The 16,657-nt window shown below is 42.9% G+C and overlaps 1 protein-coding gene across 8 annotated transcripts in view; it reads left to right on the forward strand.

The window, feature by feature from the left end:
• Window positions 1–16,657, forward strand: part of LOC144806278 (collagen alpha-1(XII) chain-like) — a 655,546-nt gene that overhangs the window by 295,456 nt on the left and 343,433 nt on the right. For 5 of the 8 annotated variants that reach the window (XR_013606560.1, XM_078673198.1, XM_078672946.1 and 2 more), the window contains one exon: window positions 14,417–14,488. The exons of 2 other annotated variants lie outside the window; for them this stretch is intronic. Coding sequence is in view for 4 of the 6 variants with exons in the window: in XM_078672946.1 (XP_078529072.1) it covers window positions 14,417–14,488 (72 nt within the window). In the remaining 2 variants the exon portion in view is untranslated. Of the gene's footprint in view, window positions 1–14,416; window positions 14,570–16,657 lie in introns of those variants that run through there. One more of the 8 variants, XM_078673488.1, reaches the window with a different exon arrangement.

Genomic DNA, 16,657 nt, shown 5'->3' on the forward strand with positions numbered 1-16,657 from the left:
TAACGTTTATATTTGTTTCATAAAACCCGTGTGGAGTCCATTTGTGGTGCCATCATTGGGCTGCTGTGAGTGTGGTTGCACATACTGTACACTCGTGCCTTGGAGACAGGCCTTGGTGCTTGTGCCAAACTACTAAGGGAGTGAGCAGGGCTATCTCAGACGAGATGGTGTCCTTACTTAAATAAACAATAAGATTCTACCCTAATAAAAATGTTTTATTTTTATTTTGAGTGTTTAGAAAAAGTGTGTTAGTGATCCATGCGATTGTCATGGAAAAGTACTAGGGGGCATATTATCAAGAACGGCGTTAAAATTATCGCCGCTTTAGCGGCAGGAAACTGCCGCTGAATTGCCGATAATGAGCTTGATAATATGCCCTTGAGAATTCCAATAGAAGCCCATGTTCACACCAGAACATGGGCTTCTACGGGAATTCACAATCTAACCACTAAAAATAAAGGGGGCCCCTTAGAGGGACGGGAAGACCCCTATGATGAAGCATGACACTAAGGGATTCTTAGTGTGTGAAGGGTATTTTAAAAACCCATAGTGCTTTTCCATGACAATCTCATGGATCACTAACACACTTTTCTAACCACTAAAAATAAAAATACAACATTTTTATTAGGGTAGAATCTTATTGTTTATTTAACTAAGGACACATCTTTACTCCCCCATCTTTGTTGTTTTTCATATTATCGACAGTGCACAGCTGTGGGAGTCACAAAAACTCCATCGGGTGGAGGTTTCTATGTAATCGCATACCATCTCCCTTTAAGCATGTTTGTCCACATCCGGTATTCACACCGCAAAACTAAAAACTTCACAAACAACATACACACACATACAGAATGGCAGAGAATTTGGGATTAAACTTTTCTGAAGAAGAAATAAAGAATATCATTTCATCGCTGGGACATTTTGAAAGTCTAAATACATCTGAACCCACTGGTAGTAACACCGACTGGGATGAAATAGAACAACTAAGACGTACCCAAATAAAAACAGCCCTCCATGGCTTACAAATGACAGAGTATCTGAAAGCCAGTGCGGCACCACAAGGACTCATTGTTAGAAATGAGCCATTTATCTTTCAGCAAGATAAAGGTTTCAAAAAAGATTGGTCACAAATATTGCGGCATTGCACGAGAGACTGGATAGTGCTAATAATAAAAACTGCTAGCAGATTAGCACAAGAATTGAAGATAGAGATTCAAAAAATAGAACTACGTCTCAAGAATTATGAATCTCCGAGCACCTTCAAAAAGCATCTGGAGGAATTAAACAAAACAATAAAGGATTTTGAAGCATAATTAAAACAAAGTAAATACAATAAATTTAAAAAGGACAACAGTTGTTTCAGTCACAAAAGGGTATATCCATAAATCAAAGATGGCTATAAGCCAATGACAAATCAGCAAGAGACAACAGACGATGATTCCTCAGATACAGGATCTAATAGCTCAAGTCAGGGCAGAAGCCCAAGATACCAAGGAGCAAGAGGCAACTACAAGCGTCCTAACCAATATGGACCAAGAGGATGGGGCAGTTTTCAAGGGTCACCTATATATTCACCACAGCAGTTCGGCCTCCTACCTTTTCCGCATCCCCAAGGAGCGTATCATCCATGGAATTACCCTCCTCAGGAGTATGCATTCTATGATCAGACATATTTTTTAGGGTCACGTCAAGGGAAAAGCAAAGGAAGGAGAGGAAACAACGTGCATTGGACACCCAGAGAAGAGGAACAAGCAAGAGTATCAACGAGGAGCATGACAAATGCATTGACAAGCAGGAAATTAACCTGGTGGTAAATCTGAAAAATGAAAATCTCAAGGCTGCACAAACCAAACTTTTGGAGAAGGGACTAGGGTTTGTGCCAACAGCGAATTTGGACAAGTTCCTACTGTGCAAAGAAATGCAAGACTTTATGAGAAGACTAAAGTTTCAAGTCTTCTTCAAGGATAAACAAAGAGTGGATATACAAGAAGGGGACACAGGTTTGAAACCAAAATCCACTTTTACACCACCTGACTCTACTCTCCCCATAGAATTGCTTACTTTTGAAAAAGCAGTTATGAAGGAGTTGGAGGACCTAAACCCCACCCCAACCGGGTTTTTCAGAACATAACCACAGAAGAAAGAAAAGCTAACCAACAACCCCAGCCTGGTGATAAAGCCTGCGGATAAAGGGGGTGATATTGTTATACAGTCTGCTGATCAATATGACCGTGAATGCAGGCGCCTCCTCCAAGATCAAAGGAATTATGAAATCTTAAGTCAAGACCCAACTGACAAGATAAATGTACAGATAGCAAGCATTGTGGAAGAAGCAATTGCTCACGGCTGGATAATAAAGAAAGAAGGCAACTTCCTAATCCAAGTCTTACCCAAAATACCACACCTATACACCATTCCGAAGATACACAAGAACCTGGACAACCCCCCAGGACATCCTATTGTGTCCAGAATAGGATCAATCTTGGAACCAGTCTTAAAATTTGTAGACACCTATTTAAGACCTACGGTGCAAAAAACATCAACATACTTGAAAGATACTAAAGATGTCCTAGTACTTCTTGAAGACATTTCCTTTGACCCTCAACACCAACTTCTGATAAGCTGTGATGTAGAAAGCTTGTACACAAGTCTCCCCCACGATGAGACTATAACCATTATCGAGGAAGTACTCTTCAATACAGATTGGGATTACCAAACACCCAGGAACGTCATCATGGAGTGCTGTAGCCTGGCATTGAAAGAACATTTCTTTGAGTATAATAAAACCTTATACCTCCAAAAACATGGGATCAGCATGCGGAGCACTTTTGCTCCCAGCATAGCTGGTCTCTATGGCCACCATTTGGAGAAAAATAAAATCCCAAACCCTGGCAACCCCTTCCATAACCCACATCAACACATGGAAATGGTATATTGATGATATACTAATCATCTGGGATGGGGATGAAGTTTCAAAAGTTTCATCACATGGCTCAACTACCAGGATGAATTCCTAAATTTCACCAGCACCATTTCTAACAAAGAACTTATCATCCTTGACCTTAATATATCACCTAGAGATGGGAGACTTGTGACCACAACACACTTTAAATCCACATCCAAGAATTGTCTATTGCTATGTTAAAGCTTTCTCCCTAAACACCTCCGTGACAATCTCCCCTCGGCCAATTTTTAAGTCTAAGACGTAATTGCACAGGAATCACCGATTTCAAAAGGCAATCAGAGGACCTTATAGAGAAACTCGAAATAACCAAGATCATCAATAAACATTGGCGTATCTTGAACAGTGGGGGAATGAACCTCCTGAAACCAATCTTCTCCCACAGACGAGGACAGAGAATCCAAGATATGATCGTACATACAAGACCTCAACAGATTGGACAAACTAGCCATTCTACACCAGTGGCTAACATTAACGGACACCACCCAGGTGGTAAATGTAAAGTATGCCAACTAACAAAGAAGAACAAGGAAATCGTTTTTCATAAAGGAACGAAGTGGGAACAGAGAAAATCCACCACCTGCAATAGCAGTATCGTTGTGTATCTCATCACCTGCCCATGCCTAATGGAGTATGTGGGAATGACCACACGCCCAGTAAAAACCAGGGTAGAGCACAAAAGTAACATCAAGTGTAAAAAAAGCACTACAAAAATGGTATCCCACTTCTTGGAAAAAGGACATACACCCGAAGATATCTCTTGGACAGTGATCGAACAAGTTCTAAATGAGAGGTATCTTTTTGAAAAAGAACAGAGATGGGTGTTGCGTCTGAAAATGAACATCATTGGGTTGAATGACGAAATCCCATGGGGCCAACTATGAGTCACCCAAAGACTACATTTTTCCCGGAAAAAACCCTGATACCATAGAGACCAATTCGAACTTGTTTGTCACCCTGACACCATAGAGACTGTCTCTTAACGTGTGCTTTCTCTAAAACATCAAGACTTATTGAGAAACAAGCACTTTTTGGCAATCTTGTTTTTTTTTAATTTTAACCTTTTTAGCCCCCTGATATAGACGAGATACTCAGTGTGTTATGTTTTTCCAGACAAAGAATACACCACACTCAGGACCCTGTACAGGAACAATCAAAAACAGCCCAACCAGACTAGCAGTCAGTGTCTCATTGGTTCTTCCATACCCCCAATGATTAGACAACCCAGGACATGAAACTTAGAATACCCCAGGCAATGTGGAACACATGAACACTCTTTCGTTATACACTCATATTAGTCCAAAACAGGGAGCAAATGAAGACACGTGCAAGTTTGAAATATTTATTTCTAATGCCGTGTTCTCAAGCGCAGTATATTAGCTAATACAAGCAGACATATTAAAAGTAACAAGATTAACAGCATAGTTACTAATCCATAAAATACAAAAGGAGAAAGCAAGTTAAAATGCTAAATGGAAATAGACTAGAATACTCCTCGATTTCACACTCCTTTACTATTAGGTTATTTTATATCTACAGAAGGTCTCTTGGGTTTACAAGGGAGGCCCCATATCTCGGGTCCTAGTAGAAATGGATCACATCATTTTCCACACCAGCTCTCTGCACGCGAATGTTCTCAAAAAGAATGTGTGCAGCATGCCTGCGCAGTGCATTATTAAACGCGCCAAAATCAGAGGTGGCCACAGCTGAATGTATGTTATGTCTAGAATGTGCACTGATCAGAGTGAACAACAACAACTGTGTTGAAATAACCTTGAAGGCCTCGGCACTCACTGTTCAGACAAAGATTACCAAGTAAAGCTGCTACTATAGGAAAACATATTATTCTCGTGTGAAGCAAAACAGTCTGCTAGACTCTAAACATTTATAATAATGTGTGCCATGTGCAAAGGCAGCAGAAAGGAAAAATGGCATTTAAACTTCTAACCAGCTCATGCTAACTTAACACAGCGTAATGCAAGGGTCAACCCCCATAACAGTAGCGCATTATTAACAGAGGCGATAAACATTCCAGAGATAGCGATGTTATCGCCCTTTTGCAGAGAACATCGCTGTTTTTCCAGCGATGTTCCCTGCAAAACGACGATTACCTTGCTGATATGGCCCACAGGGTCGATTCAGCATAATCCACCCTTTACGTTAGGGATGGCTAAGTAAGGATTTTAGCAGACGTTATATTTTGGCGAAAACTACAGTTTTCACCTAAATCTAATGTGAGCTAAAATCATGGGGGCTGCCTTGTAAATATCGCAATGTAAACATCAGCAATATTTGCAAAGTAGTTCATCCCGGGTAGGCCCAGTAAGGCCCACTTTGCATCTCATTGCGATTATGTATGTTGGCAGCCTTTTGTAAATAGGGCACTGGTTTTATCTCCGCTTTATTGACTTTTGAGGCCAAAAAAGTGGAGATATAGCCCTTGTAAATATGCCCCTAAGGTATTTACGGGCGAGGGCATAGTCTTTAACATGTGAGTAAGACCCGAGCAGGTTTTTTTAACACTAACTAGCCCCCTAAGCTTTTCATTAATACGAAAGTGAGGAGAAAAGGTAAATCTAATATCCTATGACCTCCCATTTTACCTGCAGTGTGTATTACAAAGACACCTCTCCTTCAGTGCCAGCTCATGGAGTGAGACAATCTTTTCGAATAGCGCATGTACATTGCGTTTATTTCTATAATGCTTACCGAAAATGCCATTACAAATGCCACGAAGGTGACATTTAAAAAAAATATCATCAAGCCATGATGCATGTTGAGCAAATGTATGAGTGTATGTATGACTGTGTTTTACGTGTGTTTTTCATTATGTAACATTGTATTACCACCTTTGGGCAGCACCACACCCGATTCAAAAGTACAAGTGAGGTGCACCTTAACTTCTAGAAAAATATATCACGGTAAAAACCCTTGCCAAAATACGTGGTTCCAGGTTATGGTGATGTGTTTAAATAATCAACATAGTTGTTTATCCTATGTTTATTTATCCCTACAGATACCAAATCGGTTTCTATTGATACCATAGGAACGAAACCCCCCCTTTTTTTGACATGCTGAATTTTGCATGATCTAATTTTTAAAGAAAAATAGTCAAACAGTACATATAAAACATTAGATATATTTTGAGTGCAGTAGGGATTGTATTAGGTCCTGATGAGAACTCCCTGGGGACATCTTATGAAACATGTAGACCCAGTAGGGGGCATCTCATTATACTATACCCCCTACATCTCTCCCCATTGTTAATATTTCCAGCTAGGGAAGTGAATAAAATGAGTTTTTTCCAGTAGCCAGGGAATTTTTAAACTTCACCCGATATCTTTTGTAGACCCTACTACTCTCACCTTTACACTACACATAGCCTATTTCACTGAAAAAAGTGTTCCCACGTCTCTGTAGGTTGAAGCACGCCCGCCCCGTAGAGGGACGGGAAGACCCCTATGATGAAGCATGACACTAAGGGATTCTTAGTGTGTGAGGGGTATATTAAAAATCCATAGTGCTTTTCCATGACAATCTCGTGGATCACTAACACACTTTTTCTAACCACTAAAAATAAAAAGACAACATTTTTATTAGAGTAGAATCTTACTGTTCATTTAGGGTCTGAACAGGAGGTTGATTCTATCTTTATACCTCTTTAATCCCCCCTCTTTGTTGTTTTTCATGGTGTCCTTACTTAGCCTAATGTTGAAACAAGGGGTCCGGGTCTCGCACTTGGTGACAGCGGTGCAAGAAAGACCCCCGCTTCCAACATTTGGTGGCAGCGGTGAGGGATAAGGACCTCCACTTCCAACATTTCACAGCAAGTGGTGGGATCCGGACCTAACATTTGGCGGCAGAGTGGTGGGATTCGATCCTAAACGTCATTTAAACGCATATGTGCAAAATCCCTCACAGTAATTGGTGTACATCAAAAATTGATCGCAGACCACGCCCCAACCACATATTGTATTTTGTTGAATTGGTGGTTCTATTGCTGGTTGACCTTTCCGCCACACATCATGTCTCAGGAGGAGAGTCATATAGCCGGTGAGGCTAGGGCTGCAGAATTTGAGTTTAACATTGAGGAATTGTTCACCTACAAGGTTGATCAGTTGAGGAAATTCTGCAGAGCTTTGGGATGTCCCATGAAGAGTAGTGCCAAGAAGGAGGAAGTTGCCTTGAGGGCCTGGTGGGAAGCCCAAGGGACTCCGGAGACGGGTGATGGTGAGGTGGATGAGGATGACCCTGGGAATGGGTTTAGGCCACAGGATTTTCCAGTGGAGGGACCTGCCGCAGGGGCTGGTAGTAGTTATTCAGGGAGGTGTTTTTTACCAGAGGAGTTTCAGGAAAACCAAAGGGTCAGGCTGCATGAGTTGGAGGTGTTAAAACTGAAACTCAAGCAGAGGAGAGCAGGAACACTCTCGCATTGGAAGAGACAAGGATTCTCTTCGCTCATGAGTTAAGCATGAGGGAACTGGACATTAAGGGTAGACAAGCAGAGTCCAGTTTGAATGGTGGCAGCGCACAGCCAGTGTCAAGTGTGGATGAGTACAAGTGTGCACTGGAAGATTGGGTAGTGGTTAGCATGGTAAATGACTTGGAGAGGTTGTCCAGTTTGGCCCCAGAGGAGCCTAGGATCAGAAATCATTTTCCAGGATTGCGCCATCCTGGGTTAGGGTATGTGCTCTTTGATTCCCGAGAGCCTGCACAAGAACCGGACACCTGGTCATGTGTCAAGGGACCTGAAAAGGCCCCAAAGAGGAAAGGCGGGCCAAGTGGTGCAAGGAGATCCCAGAGTAGAGAGGAAGGGCTGCTGGCTAGCCCCTTGTCTCAAAAGAGACGAAGGAAGAGTACGCTGCACCCCAGGCAGATCCCCTGGATGGAGGCCTCGTGCCTAGTTGCCAGCAGTGTGAGGAAGAACACCTAGCATCAGGAGGTCGTGGGGAGTCTGTAGTCAGAGCTCCTGCAGTCCTGAAGTTTGTGGGTTCCATTGCTATGTGGTAGGCCCAGAAAAATAAATGGAAGGTTAAGAGAGGGGTGTGTTCCCCGGTGGGAACACCCGTGGGACATTGTCCAACCAGTAGGGCTGGGTACCCTAGAAGTGACCAAGGTAGACCCACTTTTAACCTGGAGGGACTGGTGGTAGTATCCTGACCAAGGGATCTTTCCAGGGTACCACTCCAGGGGGGGAGTTAGCATGCGATCAACACCCCAGGAGAGGTCCCCCCGGCCGGGAGGGATCTATGGAACAGCATAGGTGGCTCAGGGAGTAGTGATCAAGAAAACCCCCTGGGGTCAGGGTGGCGAGGAACAGGAGGGTGTCTCTGTGGTAGAGGGCCTGCGTCCTGGTTCGCCAGAAGCCAGGAAGTCCATCAAAGTAATGATTGGTCTACCCTGGCTTTTGACTGGGAGGGGGTTGTGTTGGACTTGGCCTTTTTGGCTAAAGTTCACTGAAACTTTTTGCTTTCCCCCTAGACCGTTTTCCTGACATGGAGTAGCCCAATGTGATGCTGTGAGTACTTTGCCGCTGCTGATCAGTGTCAAAGTACAAGTGTTCCCTGTTTAAAGAGTAATGGTAATTGGTTGTCCATAATTGGTATGCTTGCCTTACTAGTAAAGTCCCTATTGATGTGCACTGTGTGTGCCAGGGCTAGTAATGCAAAGGTGCTCAGAGAGGGAACTCAGGCCTGTAGAGTAGGGCCTGAGCGCATTATGCTAAGTTAGCATGTTGTACTGACAAGGGCAACCACTTGTCAGGCCTACCTTTACCTTTTGCATACACAGGAGGCACCCCTATGGTAGGACCAGGGTATCCTCTGGTCAGGGTGCAGTGTAGGTAAGAGGCAGGACATGTACTGAGGTGTGTGCTATGTCCTGACAGTAAAAAACACTCCATTTCGTTTTTCACTGGTGAAAGGCCATCCTGCCCATAGGACAGAATGGGGGAGCCTGGGTATTGTGCTGTTAGCCTAGTTTCCCATAGTTTTAAAATGGAGAAGTGAAGTTTGGTATGTCTGAACACATCTTTCTATGAAGGTGGTTTTGTCACTTTGTGTCCAGAAGCCACTCTTTTAGAAAGTGGCTGTGTTTTGTGCTTTAAGTATTTCTGTGTGTCTCTGCTGAATGTGGATTGAATGTCTGGATCTGAGAGGTGAGAGGAGCTGGGGAAGGTCTTGACCCAGGGAGGGGTTGAGACAGCACTAGACTGCCCAGCATCTGGAGAGTAGGAAGAAGAGAAGCCCGAGAGGTGAAGAGACCTGTGTTGCTGCTATAAAACAGTTGACCAATCTCCTGCTGAGTGATTGAGGATCCCAGTATCAAAGGGAAAAAGGTGACACTGGGAGGGAGACACCCAGAACGGATTTAGGGAGGGGTCAGGGACCCGTGAGCACAAAGAACTTGAAAGACGTGAATGGGTATAACTGAGAGAACTGAAACCCCTAGAACTTGGTGTCGTTTTGAATGGCGAAATGGATAGCTAGAGTCTCTGGCGGCTGTGACCTCTTTTATGATCAAGAAGAACCTCTGCCTGTAAGGAGTTGCTGCAGAGACTGCTGGATAGGACTGACCATTGCCCTGTGATCTGGGGCTGGCCAGCAGTTTGCAGCTTTTGCTGAGGAGAGACTGAAGGGACATTGCAGTGGGTGGTGCCCCCCCTTCTTGAACAGGGACGGTGGTGTCCAACCTTCTTGAACAGGACTGTGCTGTATGCTGTGTCCTAAACCCCAAGGGCCTGAGGTGAGCTGGCTCCCTGTTTGGAAAGAGAGTATAGGTGAGAGGTACCCCTTAAGTAACTCAAGGGAAATGAGGTCATCTAACCTGAGTAAAAGTAAATCCCCTTGAGAGTGTTGTGGGAATTAGTTAACACATAGCCTAAACTATCACAATGACATAAAATCTATTGTAAACACCAAACTATATTGTACAAATGATTTATTAAACATAAATAGTTAAAAACAATTCATAATACAATTGAACGAATATCAATTCTAAAAGGAAAAACTCAACATATTACACAATCAACTATGACCTGCATAATTGACAGGACAGACAAAAACTGTAAAACATAAAAATTGTAAAATACAATTTGTACATTCGTTGCTCACGAATATTATCACCTATGTTTTAACATTACATCATTCATATATACACATAGGTGATAGAGACTCAAATTGTACTGGGGGTGCGTTGACGCGTTTCGGTGATATGGGCTGATTTGTTCCACCTTTTTCAAGACGGTTCTTAGTTGTCTGTCGTGGCTGGGGGTCTGTTACAACACCATGTTGGTAATCACAACGTTGACCTAGGGGTAATTACAATGATATTTGTCTTATCTCTGAAGATTCAGCTTCCTGTTTATCTGTATGAGGAAGTCTTGAGCCCTGCGGTAACAGAAGCTAGACTAAAGTATCCTTGGCGTATTGGTCCCCAGCAGGAAAACATAGGTCCTGAATGTTTGTAGTATAGTCTATAGGGAGGGAAGCACAGGAATCTCCTCGCAAGGTATTCGGATTGAATTTTAGGGGATGAGTTGTGAACATTTCTAGGTCAAGAGATGGCCTCCACTGGGAGTTGTTTCTAACGTCTTGTTGCAGAGAAGTTCAGAAAATTCTGATGTGGTTTCAGCCCGGTCAGTAATATGGCCTTCAAGTACAGATCGTGTCTCGCATCTGCTGGGGTTCTGTATTTAATCCGTGTTTGGAAATACAGGAACCTAACAATTTACAGAGAAGTCCCAAGCAACGCGGTGTGTGCGTGCTTCTGCAGCTTGAGACCCTAGGAAGTTGCGCCGTGTGATCAGGGGCACAAAGAAGTAACCTGAGTCTTAGATGTGCAAGGGTGTGTGCCGTGGTGTAGCAGAGGCATTGGTGAGGAGCGCCTGGTGGTCTGGTGCACCGGTAGAAGAGGTGAGACTCGGACGGGCAGTGCGTCTCATGGTGCATCCCAGACAATTCGTGCCAGTTGAGCAACCGGGAGGAGTGTTGTGACATCGTGCCCCGGAGAAAGTTGATCTCAAGCGGCGTGGGGTACGTGTGCCCTGCGGCAGCCTGAGATCTTCCGAAACAGCGGCGGCCCGGCCCGGCAGCCCCGGAGGAGCTGAGCTACCGGCCCAAGCTCGCAGTGCCCATTAACGGAGTTCTCGATCAACACCCAAGTCGCTAAAGGAGGAGAGTGGGGTCGGACCCCCTTGGTAGCGTGAATCATCACCTGGGGCAAGGTGAGCGCATGGAAGGACACTCTCTCGGGCTCTTGCTTCTGTCAGCAGTGCAAGCCTTTTGCTTCAGCTCTGATCTAGGCCCGTGCTGGCCCACAGAAGGGTAGTACTGGGGCCAGAATGAGAAGATGAACTTTTGTGTCATCATCGATCCGTGTTGGGGGCAACTGTAACCGAAGTACCTAAACTGTCGTATTACACATTGCATTATTGCTGTTGATGAACTATCGAACTGTTGTATGACTCCTGACATTATTTGTGCCTAACGAACTACATGGTTGGTGCGCTACGCACTGCGTTATTTTCCTATTGCAGAGCATAGGATTGTAGCATGGCGCATTGCATTGTTCCTTTATTGCACTGTACATGATGGCAGCGTGACGCATTGCTTTATTTCCCTCATTGCACAGGGCATGCTGGTCGAGATATGCATTGCATTATTCTTCATTGCACTGTACATGATTGCCGCGTGTCGCATTCCTTTCTTTCCCTCATTGCAGGGCATGACAGTTGTGATACGCATTGCATTATCCTTCTATTGCAAGTATATAATTGTGACGCTACGCATTGCATTATTTCTCTGTTGCACAGTACAGGAACCTATTGTTTCTTTCATTTTGCGACGTGTGTGATTATTGCAATATGACGTGCCTAACCTTATGGAAATGGTTAGAAGTCAGCTTAACTGTTGGTTAGAAGTGGTGGTTGGGGATTGGAATCTACCAACCCACCCGAAGTAATACACTCATTATTGTATGTTGGTTTTGTATTGTGTGGTCATATCATATATATTTCTATATAAAGTTTATACTCGTTTTATAAAACTTGTGTGTAGTCCATTTGTGGTGTCATCACCACATGCTGTGAGTGTGGTTGCACATACTGTACACTCGTGCCTTGGAGACAGGCCTGGCTGCTCGTGCCAAGCTACTAAGGGGGTATAGCCTAATGTTGAAACGAGTGGTCCGAGTCTCGCACGTGGTGACAGCGGTGCGGGAAGGACCCCCACTTTCAATACACTGCCTTAGCTTAATAAACACCCCATTTGGCATTGCACGCACACCACGAACATCACGTGCTTGCTCATATTGATATGCCACCTGTGCCACCTACACACGATCCTCCCACTCCAAAGCAGGGTGAATAGAGTAAATACAAGGGGTGGAATGAGTAGCCCTAATATGTATTTTTATGCCAGCCATTTGTTTCTGACCAAACAATACTTAGCTCCATTGAGGCTGAGAACAGCTGCATTGTTATCATTGCCCCTGTTCTAGATCTGCACATGTGCAATCACTATGCTGTCTATGCAAGCCGAACATCTGGTTTTCCACATAAGCAAGTCTTCAGGAGCAACTTATAATTTAGCTTACTACAATATTTTAATGAGTCCCGGGGTATACGTACTTCGCTGTATCTAAGCTCTGACCATTTTGGAGGTATCAATAATATCCACTACCAAGATGGCCGGCTCAGTTAACGGTCTAGTCCCATCATGCACGAGCGTCAGAACAAGTAACACTACATAAACCACGTACCCGGAAGTATTCCTTACGGGGACCAGATCCAAGTAGGATCAGAGCTAGTTGCCGCACCTCCCTTTGTGAGTATACCTGTTTTTTCCGGACAAGCCGCTTGACCGCAATCAACTTTACTGCTAGGAAAAACGCTACACCACTAGTAATTATCCTATGCTCGGCGTATTCAAATCTGTTACAGGTCAGAGCAACGAAGTGCCCAGTCAGATTCCCCCGTGAGCTCAGACCTACTTCTCTAGGGGTGAGTCCACAAGTCTATATTGCGCTCTGTACTGGGGTGCCATTACGCGCTTTTGGCTACTTTTTGTCATGATTACCACGATGAATGGATTACCACAAAGCCCATAGTTGGGCTACTCTATGTGTGTACCCATATAGGAATAACCTAGGGGCATATTAGCAAGAACCTCGTTAAAATTATCGCTGTTTTAGTGGCAGGAAACTGCCGCTAAAACTGCGATAATGGACTTGCTAATATGCGTTATAGAATTCCAATAGAAGCCCAGGTTAGATGTGAAGGACATCTAACATGGGCTTCTATTGGAATTCTATAACGCATATTAGCAAGCTCATTATCACCATTTTAGCAGCAGTTTCCTGCCGCTAAAACGGCGATAATATTAACGAGGTTTTTGCTAATATGCCCCCTAGTAATCTGGGTACTGCACATGGTTGAACCCCTATACTAAAGCACACACAGATGATATTCTAACTCCGGGTGATTTATTACATATTTTTATGTTTTTGTTACATTTGTTTGTATGTTTCCTGCACAATCCCGACGAATTTCCACTATGTAGATGCATGTTTTACGCAAGGGAAAGTCCACCAATTTGCGTATGGACCACCGCACTATGGTGACAATAACTACCCAAAGCACCCGTGCGGTCAAATCATATTGGATCCCTCGCTGGTTTAATAAAGGACAAACAAAATAAACTTCCTAATGACGAATGTTTAGTCATTAGCATAGGCACTGTGTGAATGTTATTAATTGTTCACGCGTCATAGGCACTTTGATAACTAGATACTTGCTGTCATGCTCACCTTGGCAAAACACACTCCCAATCTCTCAAAATGCAATTACATCATTATGACCTTTGTATAAGAATCTCCTTAAGTAGATATAACTACTTTTAGTTAGGCTAGTGCCACCTAGGAATAAAAGTATCAGAAAGGGTTGCTCTAGACCTATTTTAATCTTCACACTCACCGCACTACCCAGCCCACACACCCGCACTCACAATACGGCCTCATCAACAAAAGATCTCCACCAAAGAACCCCTTGGTAGGTGCCCTTTGGGCATTGCAGTACCGGCCGACGAGGAGCAGGCCCAATGATGAAGCATGACATCCTTCGGTGTGTGTGAGGGTACTATTTTAGAAAGATCTGAACCTTCCCTCGCTTCTAGGAACTGCATACCCCCCTTTTTCTCATATATTACTTAGGAATCTGTATGCAGGACCTTTTAAAAAGCCCCTGGTTCCTCTTGTTTTAAAAATACTGTTTTCTAGACTCTTAGCATCTCTCCATCTCACACAAACTGCAGCAGCCACAAGATTGTATCTGATCATTAGCACCTCCCTCCCTCCTCCACTGTGTGCAGCGTGTACAGCTGCATCAGCACTTTCCAGGCCATATCCTGTGTCTGTGTTAGGTGCAAACCACCTATCTTCATGCTCTTCTCTTCACAGAGTCCTGTGGATTTGTTGAGGATCAAATGGCGTCAACCAGTGCCCGGAGGAGGGGTGAACCTGCACCCACAGGTAATTCTGATCCCGTCTGTCAAGGGCGTCCTTCGAGAAGGTATTGTGATACAGAATGATGGGGTCAGCTTCCAGCTAGAGGTGGGTATCATACAGTCTGGCAGGGAATACTTAGTAGAACGGTATGTCATTGCACAGTATGACACAGCCACGCTGCACCTAGAGGGTCTCACTTCCTACAGCGGTAATCCTTACACACTATGACACAGCCAGGCTGCACCTAGAGGGTCACACTTGCCACAGCGGTAATCCGTACAGAGTATGAGACAATAACGCTTCACATAGAGGGCCACACTTCCAACAGTGGGAATCCTTACACAGTATGACACAGCCACGCTGCACCTACAGGGTCACACTTCCAACAGCGGTAATCCTTACACAGTATGACACAATAACGCTTCACATAGAGGGCCACACTTCCTACAGTGGGAATCCTTACACAGTATGACACAGTCCCCCAGCACCCAGGGTGCACAGACAGAATATCGAGTTCAAAATGTCGACATATACTAAGTTGGAAATATTGTGATACAGAAATATCGACAGCAAGAATATCGTGGTCAATATCAACTTAAGATAAGAAATATTGTTTTTGAAAATATCTAAGGTAGTAATATCGTTTGCAAAAATGTCATTGTTTAAAATATAGATTTTTAAATTAGTGTTATGTGTGTTAGTATGTATTTCAGAAGTATGTGATCAATTTTTTTGTATAAGTTTTGCTTATGTTTTTTAATATATGTGTTAAATATTGAGGGGCAGATTTACAGGAAAGTGATGCATCTGTACACTGGGTTTAATTGTTTAATGAACCTATAAGCGATAGACATTATATTCAAGTCAATCAATCAATAAACAAAATCCCTTGTAGTCACCTTTTACATTAACTATCTGTAGAGATGCGTCATTTTCCTTGCTCCACCTTGAGAAATCCTTCCTCACCATGGATACGCCGTATTTAGAATACGGCGCACCTTGGCGCAAGGATTCAGAGATGCACCAGAGACTCTGACGCATCTGTTGGGGCAAAAGTCACGCATAGCTGGAGTCGAGTCGAGTCACAAGCATGACGCAACTCCAGCAATGCATTTTGAAGCCTATTCCCACCACACTGCGTCACTCCTTATGCCTGCTTCAAGCAGGAGTAAGGTTTTGACCCTGTGGAGTCCTAGAAATGACGCAGTGAAATCTTGTATATTTCACTGCATCACTTTTACGAGGCTTTCCTGCGTGGGAACGCCCACCCTGCATACATTATACCTGACGCTAGTATAATATGATGCAGGGCTTTACAACCTGACGCATCTCCCTAGATGCGTCACGTTGTAAATTGGCCACATTTACGCCGCCGCTGCGTCACAAAAGTGACGCAATGGTGGTGCAAAAGTGTTGCAAGAGGTTTGTAAGTCTGCCCCTGAATAGTTATTAATTTTATGTTAATTACATTTTGTGCATTTTAGTTCTGTTGCGGGTTGTGGGTTTATTGGGGAATACTGTGGGAAGTAATTTAATTATAATAAATTAATTAATAATTTTTCATTTATAAGTATTTTTTTAATTAAAATGTGATAGTGTTCATTGTGGCAATTCATTTATTTATAATTAAATATTTTTTAGTTGTTCATTTGTATTAATTAATTATTTAGTAATTATGTTAATTTTGTTATTTTTTTAGGAGTGGGTTGTGGGTTTATAGGGGACAAGGGTAGGAAGTAATTTAATTATAATAACATTATTTTATTTTTGTATTTATTATGATTTCTGTAATTTATATTTTATATTGTTCATTGTGGAAATTAATGTATTACTGTTTATTAATTGGTTGTTAATTATTATTAATAATGTTGTAATTATATTAATTGGTAACTATGTTAATTGTGTAATTTGTTTAGGAGCGGGTAGTGGGTTTATAGGGCAAATGGGTGGGTACTAATTTAATTTGAATACATTTATTTATATTTTTTATATATTAATATGAATGTAATTTATAATTTGTAGTGTTAAATTTAGGAATTAATTTATTAATATTGTTTATCAATTAATTGTTAATTTTTAATAATTATGTATTAATTGGTTGCCAATTATTATTAATTAATTGGTAATTATGTTAATTGATAATGTTGTCATTTTTTGGGGAGTGGGTTGTGGGTTTATAGGGGAATAGGGTGG

The sequence above is a fragment of the Lissotriton helveticus genome, chromosome 1_1 (assembly GCF_964261635.1).
Source record: "Lissotriton helveticus chromosome 1_1, aLisHel1.1, whole genome shotgun sequence".
Classification (NCBI taxonomy): Eukaryota; Metazoa; Chordata; class Amphibia; order Caudata; family Salamandridae; genus Lissotriton; species Lissotriton helveticus.